A 26,762-nucleotide genomic window follows, 5' to 3' on the forward strand; every position below is an offset into this window, starting at 1 on the left:
ATCATTAATCCTATTCTACAGATGGGGAAACAGCATCATAGAAAGTTTAAGTAATCTGTAGAAGATCCATAGCTATTAAATATCAGAGCTGGCTTTTGAACCCAGGCCTCTTGGCACAAGTCCATGTTCTAAATCTCTGCCATATACTAACTTCCATATTTTACTGTGCTTCACGTGCTCGTGCCAGCCACTTCACACGCTATCTTGTATAACAGCAGTAGCAGGCATTGCATTATTATTTTTTTAGTGTTGGCCTTCCTGAGCAAGTTCTAATTATACTATACCCTCATTCTAAAACCTTTGGCAACTCCCCAAATTCTTACAGAACATGGTACAAATTTTCATTGCTAAGAATTCCAGCTCCTGCACAAAGTGGTTCTCACCCACTTTTCCTATCTTCTTTGCAAATTGTCCCTCTCATGCACTTCACAGCCCAGAAAACTAGACTACTGCTGTTCTGTGTAGAGCTCAGCCTTTTCTGACTTTGATCTTGTTGTACCCTCTGCATAGAGCTCTTCCCTGCAATCTTGTACATTTAAAGTTGACTCAGATTTCATAAACACATACACATTTACACACTTTGTAAAGGTACAGTAATTAGCTACCCTTTAGAAACCAGGTCAAATGTTATCTCTTCAATTAAGCCCTTTCCTGAAGTATTTTCTCCCTTTGAGTACCCATTGCAGTTTATTTCTTATGGTTCTTATAACTTTTCACATTTCATTTTATTAGAATATGTATGAATGTGAATACATATGTATACCTCTCTGTGTATCTATAATTTTCAAATTTCCACCAGCTTCCTTGAGCTTAGACTCAGTACTTTATATATATGGGAGGCATTCAATAAATATTAAATGAATAAATGAATGACATATCATCCCAGATTGCTTTGGGGAAAGTTTACCTAACCACTGTAACAATACTATCTACTACACTGCAAATCATTAATTTTAGGTTTGGGGAAAGTATAAAATCATTACCCAGAAAGGAGGGAGAAGACAGGCATCTCATTATACTACATTAGTTACTTCCCTATAAACACATAAGATATTCACTTAAAATGCAATTTTCTTAATGAGAAACCTGATTCCTCAGTATTGAGCAGTCTGCTTTTTAGACAAAGCTATGCAAATGAGGAAGAGAGGCTGTGGCAGCTGTTTCTACATGCATCAGTCTGGGGAAGGTGGTTGGTGCTGGAGGTTGATAAAAGCCAGAGGTGATGGCATTAATGATGCTTTTAGATAAGAGGAAAAGCCCAAGAACCAAATTGTAGCATTATCCCCTTTTCTTTTGTTCCATCAGGGTAGGTCATAGCTTCTATGGAGTGCCTTTGGGATCATTCACTGGTGCCACTTTACCTCTAATACCAGGGGTGGAACCTGGTTTTGCTTTGTTTGTTTTAAAATACTTAAAGTTCTAAAACATTCCTCTCAGAACAATGGGATGCCAGAGAGATGGTGTGACAGCTACTCTTAATCAATGCTGGTGATAGATTTAGTAATCCAAACTTGGCCCTCTATAGCCAGACCTCTAATGGGTGCACCTTCCCAGTAGATTCGTCTCCTGACTTTTTCGCTTGCAAACCAGCCTAGACCAGCCTTGTCATCTTTATATATTCCAATAAGCATCTTAAGTACCCTCTAGAGACTTCCTCAACAGAAATTAAAGAAATGAGGAATTCAAAGTTGAAAAACCAAGGACAGGAAGTAGAGGGAAAGAAGAGAAAAATATTTGCTATTAACATGATGAGCTTCCAAAGTTCAACAGACTCGTGAGAGTCCCTTGGACTGAAAGGAGATCAAACCAGTCAATCCTAAAGCAAATCAACCCTGAATATTCATTGGAAGGACTGATGCTGAAGATGAAGCTCCAATACTTTGGCTACCTCATACGAAGAGCTGACTCACTGGAAAAAACCCTGATGCTGGGAAAGACAGAAGGCATGAGGAGAAGGGGATCACAGAAGATAAGATGGTTGGATGGTATCACCGACAATGGACATGAGTTTGAGCAAGCTCTGGGAGACGGCGAAGGACAGGGAAGCCTGGCGTGCTGCAGTCCATGGGGTGGCAAAGAGTTGGACATGACTGAGTGACTGAACAACAACAACAGCAACACCCTTTCTATAATAAACATTTTAAACCTATTGCATTGGATGGGATTCAGAGGGGCGATTACATTAAAGAATCACTAAGTGAAGTCGCTCAGTTGTGTCGGACTCTTTGCAATCCCATGGACTGTAGTCTACCAGGCTTCTCTGTCTGTGGGATTTTCCAGGCAAGAGTACTGGAGTGGGGTGCCATTTCCTTCTCCAGGGGATCCTCCTGACCCAGGGATCGAACCCAGGTCTCCTGCATTTCAGGCAGATGCTTTACCCTCTGAGCCACCAGGGAAGAATCACTACTCAGTCCCAAATGGAAGCTAGTCAACTTTTCACAGGTATTGTTTCCTCTAAATTCCCTCAATCCTCTCTCAACTCAGGCACTGCAGACATTCACTCTGCAAAAACTCAACCTGTGGGGGTTGGGGGTGGGGTGGGTAAAGCATCATATGGTAAATGCCTCGATGATTCCTGAATATCTTTTACAAATTGTTCAAGGATGCAGGGAACTGGGGTGGTGGGCTCCCTGTGGTGAGGATGATAAGTCACTTTGTTCGGGGGACATAGGTGCCTCTTAGAAGACATTTAATTTCCTATAAGTCTCTCTGCCTTTAGCATCAGACAAGCTGTACTGATTCTATTAACATCTTCAGCATATAACAAACGGAACACCCAAAGCTACAAAATAAAAACAAACAAGCCAACCTCAAACCTCTAAACCCTTGACCCTTCCCAAACACACAACCTGCACATTGTTTTTGCTTTTTTAATTTTCAAGACGTAGTTTTAAAAAATATTTTATGGGGGTATCTTTTCTCTCATTGCTGAGTCCATTATAGAGAAACACAGATTCTAACTGGCATCTCCTTCTAATATGCCTTGTTCTAAGTAATTCTGCTTATCAATTATATGTCACCTTGGAAACAAAAAGGGCTGTGCACTATTTTTGGTTTATTATTACTTATCTCCTTACCTCTTTGAAGTAAACCATCCTCATTCACATGGCGGGGTGGGGAATGAGTCATCCAGAATTAAAGAGCCTTACCAGCCTAGAGTGACTCCTCAGAGCTAGAATTAGAATACTAATTCTAATTCAAATCTAGTGCTCTTTTCGCTAAACCCCAGTGCTCTTTGGCTTTCCTCATTCTGAAAGGCCTGAGGCCCTAGGAAGCAAAGTATATATTATCTGTGCAGGGGGTGGGGTGGGTGGAGAGGCAGGCTGGTTTGGAAAGCTGACACAAAACAAACAAACCAAGCCAAAACCAAACCAAACCAAACCAAGTGAAGTTGCTCAGTCCTGACTCTTTGCAACCCCATGGACTGTAGCCTACCAGGCTCCTCCCTCCATGGGATTCTCTAGGCAAGGGTACTGGAGTGGGTTGCCATTTCCTTCTTCAGGGGATCTTCCCGCCCCAGGGATCGAACCTGGGTCTCCTGCGTTCCAGGCAGATGCTTTAACCTCTGAGCCACCAGGGAAGCCCAAACCAAACCAAACCAAACCCCAAATCCCCAAATTGAAGAAGGCTTAAAAAATATGAATCCTAAGTCGCTGTACTAACGATTCTTGATTTGACCTGGGGTAGATCATTTTATTGCTCTGTAACCACCAGGACCACTCACACAGCACAGATTACATTCTGCTCTGCATCACATTATTTTGCCATATGTCTCGTCCATCTCATTTGCAGCCTCCACAGCATGGAGGTCAGGGAGAACGCTGCACTTGGGGTCAGACAAAGTTGGAGCTAGTGCTTGCAGGAGCAACTTGAACAAATCATTCTCTGAACCATCTCTGTAAAGCAAGAATATTCTCTCCTCCACAGGGTTATTATGCAGATTAAATGATATAATATTTGCAAAAGTCTTCTCCTAGCACCAGGTACATGGTAAGCACTCCACAATGTTGAATGAATAAATGAATGGCCTTAAGTCAGGCCCTTCAAGTGCTTTGTTAATTCCTTCATCCCACTAGGATACCATTGAGTTCAGCACAGCACACCATAGCAGTGACTTCCTGAATAGTACTCTAATGTTCCCCAAAGGCAGAGAGAAATTTCATAGTGTCACTGCCTGGTTATACCTGTTCTGGGAATACAGTAATTCCTTTTCCAGTGCTGCCAATCTATTACCTTTCACCAAACACAAAATTCACTTTAAGAAGGGGCAGAAACACAAGTGCCTTTCTGTTAGATAGAGGTTGGGAGAATATATTATTAAAATTGAAACCGACTTCTCTGATTTCTTAGCAAAAAAATCAGATTGGAAGCCAAACAGCTATTTGGCCTTTGCAGACCCTGGATAGTGATGCCCTTGGGGGAAAGGGGAGAGTTGGAGTTATTCCAAACTGTAGTTACGACATTTGTGTGTATATTTACTGCCTGTGCGTATGCTCTCTGCATTTAGTTTTTACTCTCTAAGCCTCGAAGAAGTCACAATTTACCAAGAGCACAATTTAATACATATGGGTAGAAATATAGGTACGTATCTCTGTTTCTCATTTCCTAATCATATTTTCTACACTCCCTATATACCTGATACTTCTTCTTTTTCAATCTACTTGCTCTGATTCTTGAACTTAGGTAGACAATAATGATTTGTTAACAATAAACATGCCCCTAGCCCTTCCCTCACCCTTCTTTACCCAGGAGGGCCTCCCTAAGATTCAAAGACAAAATCCTGCCATATAGTTAGCACCTGGTGCAGCTCATCAAAATATAATATCCTTTCCCAGATGATTGGAAATCTCAGCAATGCCGTCACACAATGAGGTGTGCAAGAAAAGAGTTTGTGGATTGATTTTCATCATTAATTTGACATTGCACAGTTTTTGTGGGACTTTAAAAGAAATGCATTTTTATTACTTTTAAGTACTGCACATAGAGTAACTCCAACTCATCATATTTTAGCAGTTATTTTTCGGGGGAAGGATGTATTTTAAACATGCCTATGTTAGAGTGTCTGGTGGATCATTTAGGATCAGTGTCCTGTTGCTTGATGAAATCCAGATCACTCCAATGAAATCCAGATGGGGAAACTGGGTCTCTGGCAATGGCTGCCAGATCTTCTCCATATGAAATCTCTCTAGCCTGTATGCAAATTCAAAACTCCATATCCTGGAAATCCCAAACCAATTAAGTGGCGCTCCACTTCTTAGTTACTGGACTAAACACAGGGAAGCGATTCTTTCTTCCCTGAGGAAATAAGTATGTCTTACATACATCTATCTTGGCACAAAAAGGGCTGGCTAAGCAAATTAATAGTGTAAACAGGACTGCGCTGGGGAATGTTTGTCCTACTTAAGAGAATAAACTTTTTACGCACTTTGTGCACATCTACTTACATACAAATAATTGATATGCTAATTACAAATGATTCTTAAAGCTCTTTCCCTGAGGTACTGTATGATGTTGTTAGTGTAGTTTGAATTACTAGCATGTCCAGTGCTTGAAAGTAATAAAAATGTATTTTAAAATACTCCATTATTCAGACTGGCTTTCCTCTAATTAGGCTGAGTTAGTGAGGCCTGCCTATAATTAAATAGGATAGATATTTTTCTATTTTCATTTCTAATATACTTAAGGTAGCTCTCCCCAATTCCCCATCCCGCCCCAACCCTGGCATCCATCACCTTGTTCTACAGGATTCTCCTGCCCAGAGCAGGCATACACAAACCTCTTAGCATCCAGCTCACTCTTCAGCAGCACTTGCATGGTCTCTAGACAAACATACTGCCTTTAGTGCCTGGCACACATCCATACCCTTTCACTTGTTAACTTAGCTGGATATTTGATATGGCTCTTTTGAGGTGCCTTTTCTTTGGTCTTGCTTTAAGTACCAGTGGGTATGGCTCTTTTTTAAGTGCAGTGGGTAACAGCACACAGAGAGCAAGGCCCAGACAAACTTTGCATCAGGCTTTTTTGTCAGGTAGAGGACACCAGATTTAACTAAATCTCTGTACAGACCACGTCAACAGGATTCAACAAGGCAGCTCATCAGTGCCTGCAGCTGCCGGGTGAATGACTGTCAGGCGCAGTCATTCAGAGCAGAGCCTAAAGGGTAGCTTTTTTAGGCTAGAGGGAGGGGACAGAGCAGTGATGAAAGAACACGGGAGGTGGGAGAATTAGGGTGGGTGAGGGGGTACATGGTAGTGAGCAGCTGAGAGGAATAATATGAATTTTGAAGTTAGAATGTTCCATCAAGCACAGACACAGTCAAATTTAGGATTCTTTTCAGAGCAGCCCTGCATTAGAAGGTGTAATTCTCAAGTTTTCCATTTATGAGCTGGGTCTTCCTGTCTCTGGATAGTTTCAGAGCATGTTCTAGCATCAAAAGCTATTAAACTGCTGTGGAAGAATCAGGTCACTTTTTCCAGAGGGCAGGGATCATTCAGCACTAAAAACAGTGCAGAGAAGGTACACATCATAGTGACAGAACAAACTCACTGAGTCCTAGGAGATAGTCCTCCTGAACTTACATGAAAAACTAAAAACAAATCACCTAGGAAGACTGCTGGGTGAAGGGACTGTCATGGCGTCAGGGCTACTTGATACAGGAGTTTAGGAACTGGTCATGAAAGCCACTGGTCTAGAGGGAAGAAGGATATAAGAACTGTCCCTTTAACCACTGGATTTAAAGCTCAAAGGATCAATCAGGTAAGGGAAAAAACCAGTTCTCCACTAATCCAAGTACTGGTGACAGGCAGGGCAACACAGATAATTAAGCACAGTAGCCCCTCCTCCAAATTATCCTATATTCTTAGGCACTTAATGTCTTTTGAATTTAATATTTTAAAAGACACATGAAACTAGGAACATTAAATGAATGGCCCACTCTGGCATCATTTCCACCTGTGCTTAATGTTAACCGTGAATTTAATTAGTATCTGAGTCATCTATTTTCCAGAAACAACAGGCAATTTGCATCTGCCATACCACAAAGAGGCAGAATAGAAGTTTATAAAACAGAATGAAAACATTGACTACAAATATCTTACTTATGGAGGGCTGAGTTCAAAGTGCAACACATATACAAAGAAGTAGCAGCTTTCATGACCTTTATCACTGGGCCAAAGTGATCTAGTGATGATCAAGGTGGTATAGCTGTGACCCAACTGAAGAGAGAGAGAAATTTTGTAAAGATTTTTTACTAGCTCTCAGATTGTGATGAAAATGGGATGAAGATGGAAGTAAGGCTATATAAATTATTTGTTCTCAAATGCTAATTTCTGGAGAATTCTTCCCTTCTCATCAGATGAAAGAGAATTTTGAAAAAAAATGTATTGCTTAAAACATTTATGTATGAATATGTATTCACATTGCTTTTGCCACATCACCAAGCTCAAAGGAGTAGGCTATAATTGTTGTGTTCTCTTTCACTGAGGATCTATCTATCTGCTTTGGAAATTGAATGATAAGGAATCTGGAGTCTCAGATAGAAGATAAATTCAAGATGACTTATCATTATAATGAAAGAAGAACCTATCATCATTAAAACATCTCTTCTTTAAATATTAACATTAAAAGTCAATAGGGAAAGGAAACATTTCATTTAAATATCCTTTAGTGATGTCCCTTGGCTCTCATTTTACTTTACGTGTACTGGATGAACAGATTATAGCATGGATGGAGAATCTCTACCCTATATGTTGATATGCCTTCTGCCAGGATCAAGAGATGGTATAAATTATGCCTATTGTTGTCTAGTTGCTAAGTCATATCCAACTCTTTCCAACCCATGGACTGTAGCCCACCAGACTCCTTTGTCCATGGGATTTCCCAGGCATGAATACTGGAGTGGGTTGCCATTTCCTTCTCCAGGGGATCTTCCTGACTCATGGATCGAACCCACATCTCCTGCATTGGCAGGTGGATTCTTTACCACTGAGCCATGAGGGAAGCTCAGTTGCAAAAAAGGATAATGTTAAAAGCCTCTGGCAATAGTAGTTCCCTAAAAACCACATGAAAAGAAACTAATTATATGAGGAGACCTCTATATAATGACATGTGACATTATTCACTTTCTAACATAGGAAGTCAGATTTTCTCCGTTGAAAATAAAGGAAAGAGCAGATTTACAGAATCTCCATGTTTCCAAACTTTAATTAGAAATTAAAAACCTAAGCAGTGGGACTTTCCTTGTGCTCCAGTAGTTAGGACTTTGCCTTCCAATGCAAGGACTTCTGATTTAAGCCCTGGTTAGGGAGCTAAAATCCCACATGCCTCATGGCTAAAAATCCACAAACATAAGAGAGAAGCAATATGGTAACAAATTCATAAAAGCTTTTAAAAATGGTCCACATCAAAAAAATTAAAATTAACAAAAAACAAAGAAGTAAAATCTCTCAATATTTATTCTTACTTTTGATGCATAAAATTACAAATTAAATCCTTAGGATTAAGAGGGTGATTTTTTGGCGAAAATCTAAGTAGTACTTTCACAAACATAAACAAATGGACTGTGTACACTACAGATCATGTGGTTCATTTGCATAATCTTAAATGGTTTCTTTTTTTAAGGACTTTCCTACAATTCCTGGAGATAAAAATCTGCAAGAATTCTTGGGGACGGTATTTCGTCCTTGTGATACATTTCATACTTTTAGAATCAATACAGTGAAAGTGACTATACTACCCAAAGCAATTGCAAGATTCAATGCAATCTCTATCAAGTTACCAATGGTATTTTTCACAGAACTAGAAAAATAATTTCATAATTTGTATGGAAACATAAAAGACCCCAATTAGCCAAAGCAATCTTAAGAAGAATGGAACTGAAGGAATCAGCCTTCCTGACTTCAGGCTATACTACAAAGCTACAGCCATATAGTGGTATGCAGATGATACCACTTTAATGGCAGAAAGTACAGAGGAACTAAAGAGCCTTTTGATGAAGGAGAAAGAGGAGAGTGGAAAAGCTGGCTTAAAATTCAACATTCAAAACGAAGATCATGGCATCCGGTCCCATCATTTCATGACAAATAGGTGGGGAAACAATGGAAACAGTATCAGATTTCCTTTTTGGGGGGCTCCAATACCACTGCAGATGGTGACTGCAGCCATGAAATTAAAAGATGCTTGCTCCTTGGAAGAAAAACTATGATAAATCTAGACAGCATATTAAAAAGTAGAGATATTGCTTTGCTGACAAAAGTCCCTATAGTCAAAGCAATAGTTTTTCTAGTAGTCTTGTATGGATGTGAGAGTTGGACTATAAAGGAGGTTGAGCACTGAAGAATTGATGCTTTCAAATTGTGATGCTGGAAAACACTCTTGAGAGTCCCTTGGACAGCAAGGACATCAAACCAGTCCATCCTAAAGGAAATCAATCCTGAATATTCACTGGAAGGATTGAAACTGAAGCTGCAATACTTTGGCCACCTGATGTGAAGAACCGACTCACTGGAAAAGACCCTGATGCTGGGAAAGATTGAGGGCAAGAGGATAAGGGGGTGACAGAGGATGAGACGGTTGGATGGCATCACTGACTCAGTAGAAATGAGTTTGAGCAAGCTCAGGGAGATAGTGAAGGACAGGGAAGCCTGAAGTGCTGCAGTTCATGGGGTCACAAGGAGTCAGACATGACTTAGCAATGGAAAAACACAGTCATCAAGATCGTATGGTACTTGAACCAAAACAGAAATATAGATCAATGGAACAAAATTGAAAGCCCAGAGATAAATCCATGCATCTATGGACACCTTATCCTCGACAAAGAGGTCAAAAATATACAATGGAGAAAAGACAGTCTCTTCAACAAGAGAATGTGCTGGGAAAACTAGTCAACTATGTGTAAAAGAATAAAAGAACACTTTCTAACATCATACACAAAGATAAACTCAAAATGGATTAAAGACCTAAGTGTAAGACTGCTGCTGCTGCTGCTGCTGCTGCTGCTGCGTCGCTTCAGTCGTGTCTGACTCTGTGCAACCCCATAGACGGCAGCCTACCAGGCTCCCCATCCCTGGGATTCTCCAGGCAAGAACACTGGAGTGGGTTGCCATTTCCTTTTCCAATGCATGAAAGTGAAAGGTGAAAGTGAAGTCTCTCAGTCGTGTCCGACTCTTCGCGACCCCATGGACTGCAGCCCACCAGGCTCCTCCGCCCATGGAATTTTCCAGGCAAGAGTACTGGAGTGGGGTGCCATTGCCTTTTCCAAAATGTAAAACTAGAAACTATAAAACTCTTAGAGGAAAACATAGGCAGAACACTCTCTGACATAAATCATAGCAAGATCTTCTATGATCCACCTCCCAGAGTAATAGAAATAAAAACAAAAATAAACAAATGGGACCTAATTAAACTTAAAAACTTTTGCACACTGAAGGAAACTGTAAGCAAGGTAAAAAGACAGCCTTCAGAATGGGAGAAAATAATAGCAAATGAAACAACTGACAAAGAACTAATCTCTGAAATATACAAGCAGCTCATGCAGCTCAATACCAGAAAAATGAACAACCCAATCAAGAAGTGGGCCAAAGAACTAAACAGACATTTCTTCAAAGAAGACACACAGATGGCTAATAAACACATGAAAAGATGCTCAACATCACTCATTATTAGAGAAATGCAAATCAAAACCACAATGAGGTATCATCTCAGGCTGGTCAGAATGGCCACCATCAAAAAGTCTACAAATAATAAATGCTGGAGAGGGTGTGGAGAAAAGAGAATCCTCTTACAGTGTTGTGGGAATGCAAACTGGTACAGCCACTGCGGAGAACAATATGGAGATTCCTTAAAACACTGGAAATAGAACTGCCTTATGATCCAGCAATCCCACTGCTGGGCTTACACACTGAGGAAACCAGAGTTGAAAGACACATGTACCCTAATGTTCATTGCAGTACTGTTACAATAACTAGGACGTGAAAGCAACTTAGATGCCATCGGCAGATGAATGGATAAAGAAGTTGTGGTACATATAAACAATGGAATATTACTCAGCTATGAAAAGGAATACATTTGAGTCAGTTCTAATGAGGTGGATGAAACTAGAGCCTATTATACAGAGTGAATTAAGTCAGATAAACACCAATACAGCATATTAACGTATATATGATCCTATATGCAAGGCAGCTAAAGAGTCACAGATGTAAAGAATAAGCTTTTGGACTATGTGGGAGAAGTATGTATAAATCTACCTCATTCTTTTACATACTGCACTGCTGCTGCTGCTGCTAAGCTGCTTCAGTCATGTCCGACTCTGTGTGACCCCATAGACGGCAGCCCACCAGGCTCTGTTACCCCTGGGATTCTCCAGGCAAGAACACTGGAGTGGGTTGCCATTTCCTTCTCCAGTGCATGAAAGTGAAAAGTGAAAGTGAAGTCGCTCAGTCGTGTCCTACTCCTCGCGACCCCATGGACTGCAGCCTACTAGGCTCCTCCGTCCATGGGGTTTTCCAGGCAAGAGTACTGGAGTGGGGTGCCATCGCCTTCTAGCAGCAGCAGCAAGGAGAAGTCAAGGGTGGGATGATTTGAGAGAATAGTATTGAAACATGTATATTACCATATGTAAAACAGATGGCCAGTGCAAGATCCATGCATGAAGCAGGGCACTCAAAGCTGGTGTCTGGGACAACCCAGAGGGATGGGGTAGGGAGGGAGATGGGGGTTTCAGGATGGGGGGACACATGTGCACCCGTGGCTGACTGATGTAGGTGTATGGCAAAAACCGCCACAATATTGTGAAGAAATTATCCTCCAATTAAAATAAATAAATTATTTTTTTGAAATATTCAGCCTTTACTTTTTATTTTTTTAAATATAAATTTATTTATTTTAATTGGAGGTTAATTACTTTACAATATTGTATTGGTTTTGCCATACATCAACATGAACCTGCCACAAGTATACATGCAGAACACTTAGACATTTTTCCAAAGAAGACATATAGATGGCTAAGAAAAACATGAAAATATGCTCAAATCACTCATTATTAGAGGAATGCAAATCAAAACCACAATGAGGTGTCATCTCATGGCGGCAGAACGGCCATCATCAAAAAGTCTACAAAAAATAAATGCTGGAGAAGGTGTGGAGAAAAGGGAATCCTCTTACACTGTTGGTGGGAATGCAAACTGATACAAGAGCTATGGAGAACAGCATGGAGATTCCTTAAGAAACTAGGAATAAAACTAACACACAACCCAGCAATCCCACTACTGGGCATATACCCTGAGGAAACCAGGATTGAAAAAGACACATGTACTCCAATGTTCCCTGCAGCACTATTTACAATAGCTAGGACATGGAAGCAACCCAGATGTGCATTGGTAGATGAATGGATAAGGAAGTTGTGGTACATATACACAATGGAATATTACTCAGCTAAAAAAGGAATGCATTTGAGTCAATTCTAATGAGGTGGATGAACCTAGAGCCTATTATACAGAGTGAAGTAAGTCGGAAAGAGAAAAACAAAAACCATATATTAATGTATATATATGGAGTCTAAAAAGATGGTGCCTATGATCCTACATTCAGGGCAGCAAAGTAGACACAGATGTAAAGAACAGATTTTTGGACTCAGTGGGAGGAGAGGGTGGGATGATTTGAGAGACTAGCATTGAAACTCATCTATTACCATATGTAAAACAGATAACCAGTGCGAGTTTGATGTATGACGCAGAGCACCCAAAGCTAGTGCTCTGTGACACCCTATTCCTCTGGGAATGCTCAGGATGCAGGGGACACATGTATAACTGTGGCTGATTCATATTAATGTATGGAAAAACCATCACAATATTGTAAAATAATTATCATCCTATTAAAATAAAATATATTTTAAAAATCCCTAAACTTGTTAAACTCATTAAAAAAAATTTCATACCCCCATGTGACAATTTGGGGACAGTGTAACCGATGGTTAATACTCCCTGTGTGACCTTAAGTAAACCAACCTTTTTAAGTTCCAGTTCTCTTATTTGGAGAAAGGAATGGCAACCCACTCCAGTATTCTTGCCTGGAGAATTTCATGGACAGTCCATGCGGTTGCAAAGAGTCAGATATGACTGAGTGACTAATACTTTCACACTTTCTTATTAGTAAGACTGGAATAAGAATACTCCACCTTTGCAGGTATTGTATATTGTTAGAAGTATCAAGTGGAAAAAATCAAATAAATGATCAGTGTAATTCCTGGCACAGGCAAGTCCTCCCTAGGAACTAAGCTCCAGGATGTGGGAGCTCCAGGATGTTTACCACCACTAGTACCTATGTACAGGGTGGGCATGAAGCAGAGACAATAAATATTTGTCGAGTGAATGAATAAAATAGTGCCATTATACTATGTGAAATTGCTCAGTCGTGTCTGACTCTTTGCGACCCGATGGACTATAGCCCGCCAGGCTCCTCTGTCCATGGGATTTTCCAGTCAAGAGTATTGGAGTGGGTTGACATTTCCTTCTCCAGGGGATCTTCCCAACCCAGAGATAGAACCTGGGTCTCCTGCATTACAGTCAGACTCTTTACTGTCTGAGCCACAATGAAAGCTTGTCATTATAATAAAATATAAGCAAATCCCTTAAGTTATTGCATTGGTAGTTCCCTTTTCATTCCTGTTAATTAACATCTTAAAAATTCTATAAGGTGACTTAAGGCAGTCAGTTCTTTTGTAGGAAGGTCAGAGTGGCTTCAGAGAGGTGAATTTTGACTCAAGACCTATAGGAATGAATTCTTGTGCTTCAAACAGTCCTGACTTATATTTCAGAGGCCATGTTAGGATCTAAGGAAAATTCTCATACAATAAATATAAACTGCAGAGTCACTATATGATTTCTTTCCCTTCCTCACTGAATAGCAGTGGAGCTCAGTATAGACGAATGAAGGAATTCCCCACAGAAATAAAAGCTTGAGTTTAAATGAGCTATTCCTTCAATGAGGTTGCTGTGGTCCTAGAGAGCAAGTTCTTTCCAGGTAGGATATCCTGGTTATCCCAAGCATAGTAGAATTAATGTTTGTAAAAACCAGTTTGAAGAGTGATAAAAAATTTACTTAAAATAAAAATGTATAATATTTTTCTCAAAAAAGAAGGGACAAAACTTTTTTTCGTTGTTGCTGCTGCTGCTTTTTTAAACTTCTGGAATCTCTGAATTTTTCTTTAGGTCAGTGGTCTTTGATGGGGAAAAAAAAGGTTTCTTTTAATTTTGGGTTACAGCATATAAGCCATAGGATTCAAGGTAAACAGGCCAAATACAGGAAGATTTTTATTTTAATAATTACTACTGTGAACCCTAGTTCACTAGAATAAGACTATTTCTTTGATCAGGCTGATTGCTCTTACTAGCAAAGTATTGTACATGTGGATATAAAGACTGCTATTGATTGAAAAGCCCTGCTTAATAGGGCCTTTCATTAAGTCCTATTCATTGAGAAGTCTGTTTAACAATGTGTTTTCCTTTTGGCAAAATATTTATGCAGTGTCTCTAATTAATTATTTTACAAAGTTGAATAGTCAAATATTCTTAATAAAATGTAATTTTTTCCCGAAGTGTGTCAATTTCAGTATGCTTTGTATCATACACATTATGTATATATATAGGAAGGCACCATATATTTAACCTTTCCGTGAGATATATCCTAGTAACTGGATGTTTAGTAAAGAATGTTTTCTGGATGTTAGGGCTGTAAAATGATAGGTAGGGTAAAAACTAAGAAGTTTGAACACAACTCTAAAATTCTTCTTCACACTATACATATGTCATGACAGTTCACAGTGGGCAAACAGTTTGGTCATCCTGCAAGATTTAAGGTTTCAGAGCAGTACCTCTCATGAATCAACTGCAAGGAAGTACTTGGTTATTTGTCCTTTTCTTAGATTCCTTAACTATGCTAAGTGTAGCCAGTCAGTCATGTCCGACTCTTTGCGACCCCATGGACTATAGCCCACCAGGCTCCTCTGTCCATGGGATTCTCCGGGCAAGAATACTGGAGTGGGTTCCCATTTCCTTCTCCAGGGGATCTTCCCTTCCCAGGGATCGAATCTGGGTCTTCCGCATCACAGGCAGATGCTTTACCCTCTGAACCACCAGGGAAGCCCCAAAGTCACCAACACAGCCTCTTGGGTAATAGTTTAAACATTATTAAGACTATCTCACATTGCATTTAAATACAATCAGAGAGCAAACGTTAAATAAAGGCAGAACAGTGTTTTTCAGATGACAGAGATTGGCAATTAGGAAATGGTCTCTTTGGCAAAACAGCTTTCCTCTCCCATCAAACTTTGCCTACATATAAATTACGGGAGGCTTTGGGGAATGGTGACCCTTGCCCTTCTAAATTAGCACTGAATGACCTAGGGAGCTCTCACTGTGAAATTGTCTTTTTCATAAAATGGAACTTCTGGTGTTGAAAATCTTCATGTAAAGATTCCATATCTGGTCTATTAAGAAAGAAACCCTAAGACAATTTTTTTTAAAATAAAGAGGGTATGTTTAACCTTAAGATGAAACCATTAAGTTCCTGCCTAGCTGTTAAAGTCAAAAAAAGGCTACAGCAGGGGAAAAAGCCATAAAGAAAAGAAGGAAAAAGCCATAAAGAAAAGAAGGAAGAAAAGGAAAGGAAGAAAGGGAAGGAAAAAGAGCTCCTAAATTCAATATGGAAAGATAGTTCAGAAGCAAACCAGTGGCAAACTAAAATTAGAGCATCTTATAAATGAACCAGCAATAAGAGGCCCTTTGTTTCTTACAGGTAAGGAGTCAGAAAACCAGTAGGCTCATGGAAAAAAAAGGATGAAAAGACTGAAGATGAACTGAATGACTTTTTTACATGGGTAAGCTATTCCTGTCTACTCTGTCTTTTGAGGTAGGCAGATGAACCAGATGTCATAGTGGTAAATGAACAAGATACTCTGATTCTAGGCAACAAACTAGAAGTAATCAAAAGCATAATGACTAAGTGATACAGTTACTAGAGCTGACCCTCTGCAAAACTAGTTGGCAAAGATTGTTTGTGCCCCTTTCGCACTACTGCTCCTCTGAATGCTCAGGGTGCTTATGCTCTAACCCTTTCAAAATCTGCTATTATGAAATGGCAGAGTGTGGATGAGGAGGAGAGGTTGAGCCAGAATTCCATTTAAGGCCTATTTCTCATTGTAGAACAAAAGTATGTTTCCTTTTAAAGGAATTTCATCAGCTATTAGTCCAACAGTTGGGACAGATGTTTGGGTCAGGAAGCGTTCTTGGCACCCTTGGGATCAGAGGTGCCTTCACATAATGCCCCGACCACACTTGACTTCTGAAAGAAATCAAAGGGAAAAATGACTGTCTCTCTAATCTAAACCCGGAGCCTGGGTTTTGATTCTGGGTGATCTCTGTACAGTTTGCTGGTGGAGCTGCAACGGCAAAAGGGGCCCTGGTAACTATAAACTAATGAGTGTCTTGTACTCTGGTACACAAGCTAGAAGAATCTTTAATAAATGCTGGCTTCCTGTATACATTGGGGTAGAGGTGGCAATATGGTAATCATGTGTGATCCTCCATGGATCTTTTCCTCCAGGCGAAATTCACTTTTAAAATGTTTAATTAAGTTTGATACCAAGGCTATTTTTAAACATGAATTACTATGGGATAACAATTTTTAAAAATCATGTAGGAAGAACTGGTTTAGAGAGAAATAGGGGAGAAACAGACATTTTTCTGGCTGAAGAAAGGTAAGTAGTAGACTTGTTTGGGGGTGGGCGCTGGGAAACCCTCAAGTCTGCAGATGATGCTCAGCTTTTCCAGGCAGTGAAATGCCAAGCTGATGGGGAAGAAAGGAAGACTTCAGGAGGTTTCATGACTGACAGATGAGCTTCAATAGGGGCACATGTAAGGTAATCCATTTAGGGAGGGCCAGAGATTACAAGCTACACTTGCAGGATGATGGGTGCTGACCTTTCAATTGAGCCCCAGGAAAAAGCTCTAGGAAACCCTGTAGAGAGAGTACCGAAGAGAACAATCTAGTTTCCTGCTATGGCAAAAGAGGAGCAACAAAATGTTGGATACTGTCAATAAGAGAATTAAAAGAAAAACAAAATAATTCTCCTTTTACACAGAACCACAGGACATCATTGGTAAAGTTACATCAGCAACTCTGATCTGCACACCTCAAGGACGGAACAGAGCCTAAGGGGAACAAAGAAGGGCAATTAAAACCATCAATGGCAGAATGAAAAAAAAAAAAAAAGCCTTTTCAGTTTGACAATACAGAGGTAGTAGCCAGGGGACATGATCAAAATATGAAGAGGCTACTGCTACAGCTGATGACCTGACATGCCAGATCTCTTGAGCTAAGAGGCACCTTTGGACCATGAAGTTTTTATTTTGTAATACTTGTACTTTGTTTATACAACTGCCAGTTGTGACGGCCAGTGCAGGCTCCTTTGGGAAGCCCTTCTTTCCACCAGAATGTTGGGAGACATCTAAGCCAAGTGGGAGAGGGATCAAAAACACCTCAGTCCCCATTACTTACCTTATGTTGACTCGCTGACTTCTAGTCAGACTCACTTTCTCTACTGCCATGTCAGCAATGAATTTGTACCTGAGCGATCCCAGTTTTTTATGAATATGAGTTTAGCCACCCTTTCCCTCATTCTGTAGGGCTTTTTAGCCCCAATGGTCTGGTCTACACACTGGCACTAAACTGTCTGCCTACAAGTGGCTGTAATTTAATCTCTAACCATACTGCAAAAAAAAAACCCCAGAATTTTTGACTCCAATTTTAACACAACTGATAGAACTCAAGAACTCTCTTTAATATTCACACCAGTGGATGGAAGCAGATCTCCATAATGGAAAACCAAAACTGACCCTCCCAGACTAGAGGAGGGTCATACTACATGCAGATTTTACCTAAGAAACTAGCAGACAAGGGATTCCCCGACAGCTGAGAAACTCTGCTCTTGGGAAGGCCTTAGTCATAGGGGGTGGCAGGTAAGATCAAACCGATAGTCTGCCTCTGGTCCAAACACTCTGCCCTCCCAGACAGGGGCTGGCTACCTGATCAAATAAGCATAGTGAGCAGTGTGTAAACGGTATGTGGGTATATAGTAGCTTTAAATTTTTTTTTTTAATGGTTCTTTGAAAACAAGAATTCTGTAAGATTAGAGGCCATTTCATCCAATAGAAATGTAATGCGCTTGTTGCTGGCTCAGCACTGCTGTCATACCTTTCACAGATGTGGTAATACCTCTCATCCTGTATGCCATCCTGAATGGGCACGTTTACACTGTAGTACCGTCCCTTTCCTAGGCCAACATCAGACACGTCACCTGTTCCTGTCAAAGAGGAGTGCCAAGAACAGTTTTAAGAACATGAGAATTAGAAAATATGAAGGCTTCTTTGAGTAGGAATTCAGAAAATCAAAAGGTCAATTAAGAGAACAATCTTGAATGAACGATGGTTTCTAAGGGAATGAAATTAGTGAATAAGAAAAAACTTGTAAATAATGTCAGGGAAGTAGGAAAATCATAAGAAAATAGAATTACTTTAGTCTCCAACTTGCTGGACCAAATGAATGAAAAAAGAGAGAGAGAAACTTCTCTGCTTGACTTCTCATACACCTTAGATTGACATAATATTAATATATCACTGCACTTATCAGGATGTTGGGGGTTATGCAGGCTATCTGATAGTCCGGTAAGTATAAGTGAGCTATAGACAATCAAGGAAAATCATCTGGAAAAAGCAGCAGTGTTACATTCCTTTTATCATTGTCACCTGAAATGACCTCTGTTAAATTTTTGCATGGGGTAGCACCAACAAGGTATTCACAGCATGTAGCTATCCAAATATAAGATATAAGAAATGTGTAGAAGAACTGCAGTATTTATTCCTCAAATGTAACACTGAGCACACATATCACTTGCCTGGGAAAAATCCTGGGGAGAATTTGTGCAGGGACACCGTCATGACTTTGGAGGTGAAACTGAAGGCATCTTCTACACCTACCGGAGAAAGAAATGGCAGAAGAAACACTTCATAAGTGCAACTCCTGTTTTTAACAACCTAAACTCTAAAAAGCAGCTGTAGAAAGGAAGAGAGAGAAGGTAGCAATAATAAAGCTAGCAAGCTGTGGAATAAAAGGAACAAAACTCAGGTCTCAAATCTCTGTCATTATAGGATGAGCTAGAACTTTGGCCCCAAGTGAAGTTAGGGTTCCTTTTCAAATTCATTCAAATTAAAGCTGGACATTTCCAAGCAATGGGGATGCCCAGGCTGTCTTTCACAATGTGTTCTAAAAGGTGGGGAAAGACTAGAGCTCAGAATTGATGTATTATCAACAGAGCTGCATAAAGGAAACTGGCACCATCTTGGAAGTTTTATATTTTGTTTTGTTTCATTGGTTCTAACTTATATTCTTGGGATTTTTTTTTTCAAAGAAGTACAATATGGCAACCCTTTGAAAAATATCATCTATACCAACATTATGCACTACACAGTGTAAATCTAACTTTAAAATGCCTTTCTATAACACAGATTTGGTTATAAATGCAATCCACCCAAAGTTCCATGTATACTAAGTACATGTTTCTGGCTAAAACATGGAAGGCTGAAAGTAGCCCTTAATAGCAGCTTGATGACAGCTTTTTGAAGCCTGGAAAAAGATAGAAGGAAAAACTTCAAGAAAGGAGTCTCCTTTTCATTTTAACAGAGTCAGAAAATGAAGAGAGGCCTGGGAGATAGATGATGTCTCTTATAAGCCACTACTTATTCAGATACACACCCTGCTTACCTCTACACTTTTCCTCCCAGAATCACATAATTGTCATACTGTATTCTGATAATCTGGTTGTAAAATGGGAGGACTATTAGCAAATTCATGTATTACCCTCTTTTATACTTCAAATAAAGAAATTGTCTCTGTTTACTTAATGCTTCAGTCTTCTTTAGAGGCCAACAGAGACCTTAAAAAATATTAACTCTATTTGTATATCACAGGTATGTTTGAATTTCCCAAGCTTTATGCTTTGCCCTAGGGAGGCAGTTAACAGCAGTTAAAGGCTCCAGGCACAAAGCATTAAGTAAACAAAAGAAAATAAATTAAACTAGTATTTTAACTTAGAAATGGAAGTATAAACAAGGACAACTCATGAAAATCCTGATTATTTCTCCATCAAGAAAGGTGGTACCAATTTACACTTCTATCAGTGGTGTATGAGAGTTACCCTTTTCATGACTGACACCAGCTATTATTCTTTTTAATCTTAGGCAGAAAGAATGTTCTTGTTCTAATTTGCATTTCTCTGAGTCTTAGGGTGTTAAGCACCTTTTCATATGTTTAATAGCCATTTGTATCACTTCTCATAGGAAATGCCATTAGGTGTTGTTAGAAAATCATACTTTAAGAAAGGACATGAGAGGAGGGTAAGGGGCTTGGTGTGAAAGGGAAGAGTGGCTAGGTAGCTGAAAGAAAGTGAGGATGGGGTAGGGGTGCTGGTGAAGCCACTGTAAGGTGCTAGTTATGGAATCATGGGAGATTTAAAATAAACCAAATGTGTAAGTGTTTGGAGGTGGGGCAGGGGTCACTGGAAGGGAGGTGCTGAAGAGGGGAAATAAACTGAAATGAAACACACCATAAAAGTTGGCTAAAACAGGAAACTCTAAATGGTGCAGAAATAACATTGCAAATGGAAAGAATGGTTTCAGGTGACAGTCTTATTTCATTCTTACATGGTTCAATAGACTTGATTCTATTCTTGAACTCTGATACAAAGAGTCTGAATTTCATAATCATTCATTCATTCAACAAATATTTTACTGAACCACTACTATTGGCATAGGTCTGTTTGTTCCTGCCACTGTGTAGGACAGAATGAAGTAAATAACTTGATCTGTGCTCTGGAGGAACTGAAAGTTTCTATGGGATGAGAAGACACAGATACATTAAAGAATTCACTAATAATACAATATATAATTAAATATCAAATCAGTGATAGAAACAATATAGGACGTGAGCAGGGAGAGAAACTACTTGGACAGGAGTGGTTAGAGCAGATTTACTATCAACTTGAGCTCTTGGGCAGAACTTGAAGATATAAAAGGGTAAGAGAATGCAAAACTAGGTTAGGAAAAAGTACCACAAAGTCAGGAAGGTGGGAACAGTGAGATGTGCCCGGGCATCACTGAGTACAGTAGCATAGACAGCAAGTAGTGAGAGAGAAGAGAAGGCTGGAGAGAGGAAGTGTGGCTTCTTTGAGGCAGGCCTTGAAAGACAGGGCAAATAATGTGGACTTTACCTCAAAGACTACTGGTTTTCAAAGTGTAGCCTGTGGAACAACTGAGGTGTTATTAATATGGAGACTCCCAGGTTCCATACCAGACCTACTAAATCCAATATCTGGTGAATGTGGCCTAGGGATCTGCATTTTACAATAAGACCCCCACTCACAGGTCATCCTAATCTGCATTCAAGTTTGAGAACCATTGCTGTAGGACAATGGTTAGCAAACCAAGTGGCTACATAGTATTTTAGACTTTGCAAACTACATGGTCTTTATTGCATTTTTTTCTTTACAACATTGTAAAATGTAAAAAACCATTCTTAGCCTGCTGGTCATACAAAGACAAGCCACAGGCCAAATGTTACCCTTGTTATAAGCAATCAGCGTCTCTGAAGGGTTTTGAGCAAAGCTGTGTTTTGCACTGGTTGAGTATTATATTCATTGGACATGGTTCTCGAAGTAGTGTGTTGGTTATTTTAACTCTTCTCTCCTCTGTTACCTTTAATTTTCTGTCACCATTCTATGGAAGCTTCCATCTAGTTGAACTACCTGGGGAGGTATCTCCAACAATTTCTTCCTTCTTTTTCTTTTTTGGCAGTAGAGCTGACCCCAGATTCCATGCTATGGAAGCAAGGCACTCTTATGCCTTGATTATGTTAGTTTGTCTCAAAAGATCCCTGGAAACAGGGAAGCAGCAATCACTGATGTGGGGAGCAGGAAGAGTTTTTTCTTAACTAGTTTTACTGGATAAGTGTTCCTAGATTGATGAAAATATATGTGACACACAGGCTATATTTATAAGAGAAACAGAATGAGGGTAACTGTCACTTAAGCTCTACATTACAGATGAAAGGTACACAGGAGGGCTGCATACAATCTTTTAGTGAAGCTTCTAAGAGAGGATTAATGTGGTTAAGGCAAATTGTTACAGTCTGCTATTACTAAAAGTTAGAGAAGATGCCCCTGGGTTTGTGCAAGATTAAAAATTTTAACAATACAAAAAGCAAGTGGCACAGATCTTGATTACTACATAAGTTGATATCCCTGTTGGTGAAAAATTCAGAGTGTTAGTCCATCATGCATCCCTTCTTTTTTTTTATTTTACTTTATTTTACTTTACAATACTGTATTGGTTTTGCCATACATCAACATGAATCCACCACAGGTGTACATGAGTTCCCAATCCTGAACCCCCCTCCCACCTCCCTCCCCATACCATCTCTCTAGAGCGGCATCAGGACTCTTAGTTCTGACTGCAGGTTTCATTTAGAACCTATGGAAGTGGCCTGATGGAGGTTACTAAGCATTGGAGTAAACACTAAGAAATCTTGCCCTGATTTCCACTGCCTAAAATTCTCTACTGGAGAGCTTCACTACTGGAGGAGAGGGGAGGAGAAATTATAGGAACCTGGAATTTTGAAGCAGCTTGGTCAGCAAAGGAGGAACTGCATCAGTTAAAAGAATCTCTACCTACTTTAGGGTTCTCAATTAGGAAAATTTCAATTGCAAGAGGCATTTCTCCTGTTACCAGCTGCCTAGAAACAGCTTTACTGATAAAAGCCTGCCAGTCCTAGCAGCAAAGCTCCTCTGAAAGTGAAGGCTTACCATCTCCATGGTGCAGATCCAAGTCCACATAGAGAATACGGTCAAATTTCCTTCGCAACCGTAATATTCCCAGGACAGCATCATTGAGATAACAAAAACCAGATGCTTCATCTCTGCAAGAAAACAAGTTGCTTTAGCCAATAGCCACAAGCAATTCAAGGGAGTCTTTATAGCCAAGGATCTAACCCTTGAGATCCATTCCCTTACAATTCCCCCTTCTTTTAAGAAAAACAAAAACATACCTACAAAGATTATATAGTAAATGGCCCAGAATGACCAGGGAATGAAGTGTTTTTATAAACTAAATATTTAGGTGGACTGGTAATATTTTTCATTCAGGATCCCTGAGTTTCAAAGATTTAAAATATAACTATATTGAACAAAACAGAATTTTTTAAAATGATTCAGGAGTCATTTAAAAAAAAACCTGTAGTACCCTGAAGTCATCAGGATGAACACAGATTACTACTTAAAGGAGCTTAAGAAAGCTAGAATCTAGAAGGGGCATTAAAGACTATACTGATCAGCCATTTGTAGAAGGTGTTGGAAATTTGATTTCTCCGTCCTGACCCTATGACATAATCTAGAATTTTTTTTTTTTAGTACATCTTGGACTTGTTGCTCATAAAAGCTGAGTGTAGAATGTACAAATGCATAACCTCCTGGACAGTACAGTGTGGTTGCCTTTCCATAAATGTAACTATTACAATGATGATTGAAGCAGCCTCTTTAAAAGTTTTTCTGGCTCCTACACTTAAGTTTCTTCACTGACTTCACTCATGTCCTTTAATATTTTTGCTATCAGTGATACCATGTCACTTTAACCTCTTGTCAGCATATTAACCTACTCTTTTATTACTCTTCCTTTAAGCCTTGTTGAGTAGATGTAAAAGAACTTCATCATCAAACATGTATTATAATTTGTTCTTTAAGAACTCATTCTAAATGCTTCAGTTTCTTTTGCTTCCACAGACTGAATATTCAGTCCATTTTCCCCTACATTCTCCCTAATATTTTACTTGAAATAGAATTCTAGGCATGAGCATCAGTTAAAATGGCAACTATGAGACTGCGAAAAGTGAAAGTCACTCAGTCGTGTCTGATTCTTTGAGACTCCATGGACTACACAATCCATGGAAATCTCTAGGCAAGAATACTGGAGTGGGTAGTCCATTCCCTTTTCCAGGGGATCTTCCCAACCCAGGAACCAAACCCAGGTCTGCACTGCAGGCAGATTCTTTACCAACTGAGCCACCAGGGAGGCCCAAGAGTGTAAAGTCTTTGTATTGCCTACACAATGCATAAACTTCTTCATGGAATCTCTTCAACAATATTTCATATGCTGCACAATGGCCTGGTTCACAGACTATGTCAATGAGACAGGTAACTAGACAGCAGGAAGTGGGTAAAAATATCACGAGACATTGGCTTTGCTCATGAAGGTGAGCTTGCTGATCATCTAGTGAAAGAAGAGACTGGCATCATACATGCAGCCAGACTGAAACCAGTCAGAGGAAAAGGTTTGTCCAACCTTGAATTCTCTATAAATAAGAATTGAATATGTAAGTACTTGGATGCTATTTTCCAATTATGAAAAGCTTACAATTTTGGAGTCTACCTACCATTTTAGCAGAATGACAGACTGTGGTCCACTGGAGAAGGGAATGGCAAACCACTTCAGTATTCTTGCCTTGAGAACTCCATGAACAGTATGAAAAGGCAAAATGATAGGATACTGAAAGAGGAACTCCCCAGGTCAGTAGGTGCCCAATATGCTACTGGAGATCAGTGGAGAAAGAACTCCAGAAAGAATGAAGGGATGGAGCCAAAGCAAAAACAATACCCAATTGTGGATGTGACTGATGACAGAAGCAAGGTCCAATGCTATAAAGAGCAATATTGCATAGGAACCTGGAATGTCAGGTCCATGAATCAAGGCAAATTGGAAGTGGTCAACCAAGAGATGGCAAGAGTGAACGTTGACATTCTAGGAATCAGCGAACTAAAATGGACAGGAATGGGTGAATTTAACTCAGATAACCATTATATCTACTACTGCCGGCAGGAATCCCTTAAAAGAAATGGAGTAGCCATCATGATCAACAAAAGAGTCCGAAATGCAGTACTTAGATGTAATCTCAAAAATGACAGAATGATCTCTGTTCGTTTTGAAGGCAAACCATTCAATATCACAGTAATCCAACTCTATGCCCCAACCAGTAACACTGAAGAAGCTAAAGCTGAGTGGTTCTATGAAGAACTACAAGACCTTTTAGAACTAACACCCTCAAAAGATGTTCTTTTCATCACAGGGGACTGGAATGCAAAAGTAGGAACTCAAGAAACACCTGGAGTAACAGGCAAATTTTGCCTTGGAATACAGAATGAAGCAGGGCAAAGACTAATAGAGTTTTGTCAAGAAAATGCACTGGTCATAGCAAACACCCTCTTCAAATAACACGAGAAGACTCTACACATGGACATCACCAGATGGTCAACACCGAAATCAGACTGATTATGTTCTTTGCAGCCGAAGATGGAGAAGCTCTATACAGTCAGCAAAAACAAGACCAGGACCTGACTGTGGCTCAGATTATGAACTCCTTATTGCCAAATTCAGACTTAAATTGAAGAAAGTAGGGAAAACCACTAGACCATTCAGGTACGACCTAAATCAAATCCCTTATGATTATACAGTGGAAGTGAGAAATAGATTTAAGGGACTAGATCTGATAGATAGAGTGCCTGATGAACTATGGACGGAGGTTTGTGACATTGTACAGGAAAACAGGGATCAAGACCATCCCCATGGAAAAGAAATGCAAAAAAGCAAAATGGCTGTCTGGGGAGGCCTTACAAATAGCTGTGAAAAGAAGAGAAGCAAAAAGCAAAGGAGAAAAGGAAAGATATATGCATCTGAATGCAGAGTTCCAAAGAATAGCAAGAAGAGATAAGAAAGCCTTCTTCAGCAATCAATGCAAAGAAATAGAGGAAAAGAACAGAATGGGAAAGACTAGAGATCTCTTCAAGAAAATTAGAGATACCAAGGGAACATTCACGCAAAGGGCTCGATACAGGACAGAAATGGTATGGACCTAACAGAAGCAGAAGATATTAAGAAGAGGTGGCAAGAATACACAGAAGAACTGTACAAAAAAGATCTTCACGACCAAGATAATCACAATGGTGTGATCACTCACCTACAGCCAGACATCCTGGAATGTGAAGTCAAGTGGGCCTTAGAAAGCATCACTACGAACAAAGCTAGTGGAGGTGATGGAATTCCAGTTGAGCTATTTCAAATCCTGAAAGATGATTCTGCGAAAGCGCTGCACTCAATATGCCAGCAAATTTGGCAAACTCAGCAGTGGCCACAGGACTGGAAAAGGTCAGTTTTCATTCCAATCCCAAAGAAAGGCAATGTCAAAGAATGCTCAAACTGCTGCACAATTGCACTCATCTCACACGCTAGTAAGGTAATGCTCAAAATTCTCCAAGCCAGGCTTCAGCAATACGTGAACCGTGAAATTCCAGATGTTCAAGCTGGTTTTAGAAAAGGCAGAGGAACCAGCGATCAAATTGCCAACATCCACTGGGTCAACAAAAAAGCAAGAGAGTTCCAGAAAAACATAAACCTATATGCAGGTCAGGAAACAACAGTTAGAACTGGACATGGAAGAACAGACTGGTTCCAAATAGGAAAAGGAGGACGTCAAGGCTGTATACTGTCACCCTGCTTATTTAACTTATATGCAGAGCACATCCTGAGAAACGCTGGGCTGGAAGAAACACCAGCTGGAATCAAGATTTCCGGGAGAAATATTAATAACCTCAGATATGCAGATGACACCACCCT

The 26,762-nt window shown here is 39.8% G+C and overlaps 1 protein-coding gene and 1 non-coding gene across 3 annotated transcripts in view; both read right to left on the reverse strand.

Moving 5' to 3' along the window:
* The window catches only part of HDAC8 (histone deacetylase 8), a 262,891-nt gene that overhangs the window by 165,351 nt on the left and 70,778 nt on the right, over positions 1 to 26,762 (reverse strand). For both annotated transcript variants that reach the window (XM_070291830.1, XM_070291829.1), the window contains 3 exons: positions 22,907 to 23,019; positions 18,947 to 19,024; positions 18,247 to 18,355 (listed from right to left, as the gene is read on the reverse strand). In XM_070291830.1, the coding sequence (XP_070147931.1) occupies positions 18,247 to 18,355; positions 18,947 to 19,024; positions 22,907 to 23,019 (300 nt within the window). The remainder of the gene's footprint in view (positions 1 to 18,246; positions 18,356 to 18,946; positions 19,025 to 22,906; positions 23,020 to 26,762) is intronic.
* On the reverse strand, positions 3,508 to 3,580 carry TRNAS-GGA (transfer RNA serine (anticodon GGA)). The gene has a single exon. It is a non-coding gene; the product is annotated as a tRNA-Ser (tRNA).

Source organism: Ovis canadensis, chromosome X (assembly GCF_042477335.2).
Source record: "Ovis canadensis isolate MfBH-ARS-UI-01 breed Bighorn chromosome X, ARS-UI_OviCan_v2, whole genome shotgun sequence".
NCBI classification, from domain to species: domain Eukaryota; kingdom Metazoa; phylum Chordata; class Mammalia; order Artiodactyla; family Bovidae; genus Ovis; species Ovis canadensis.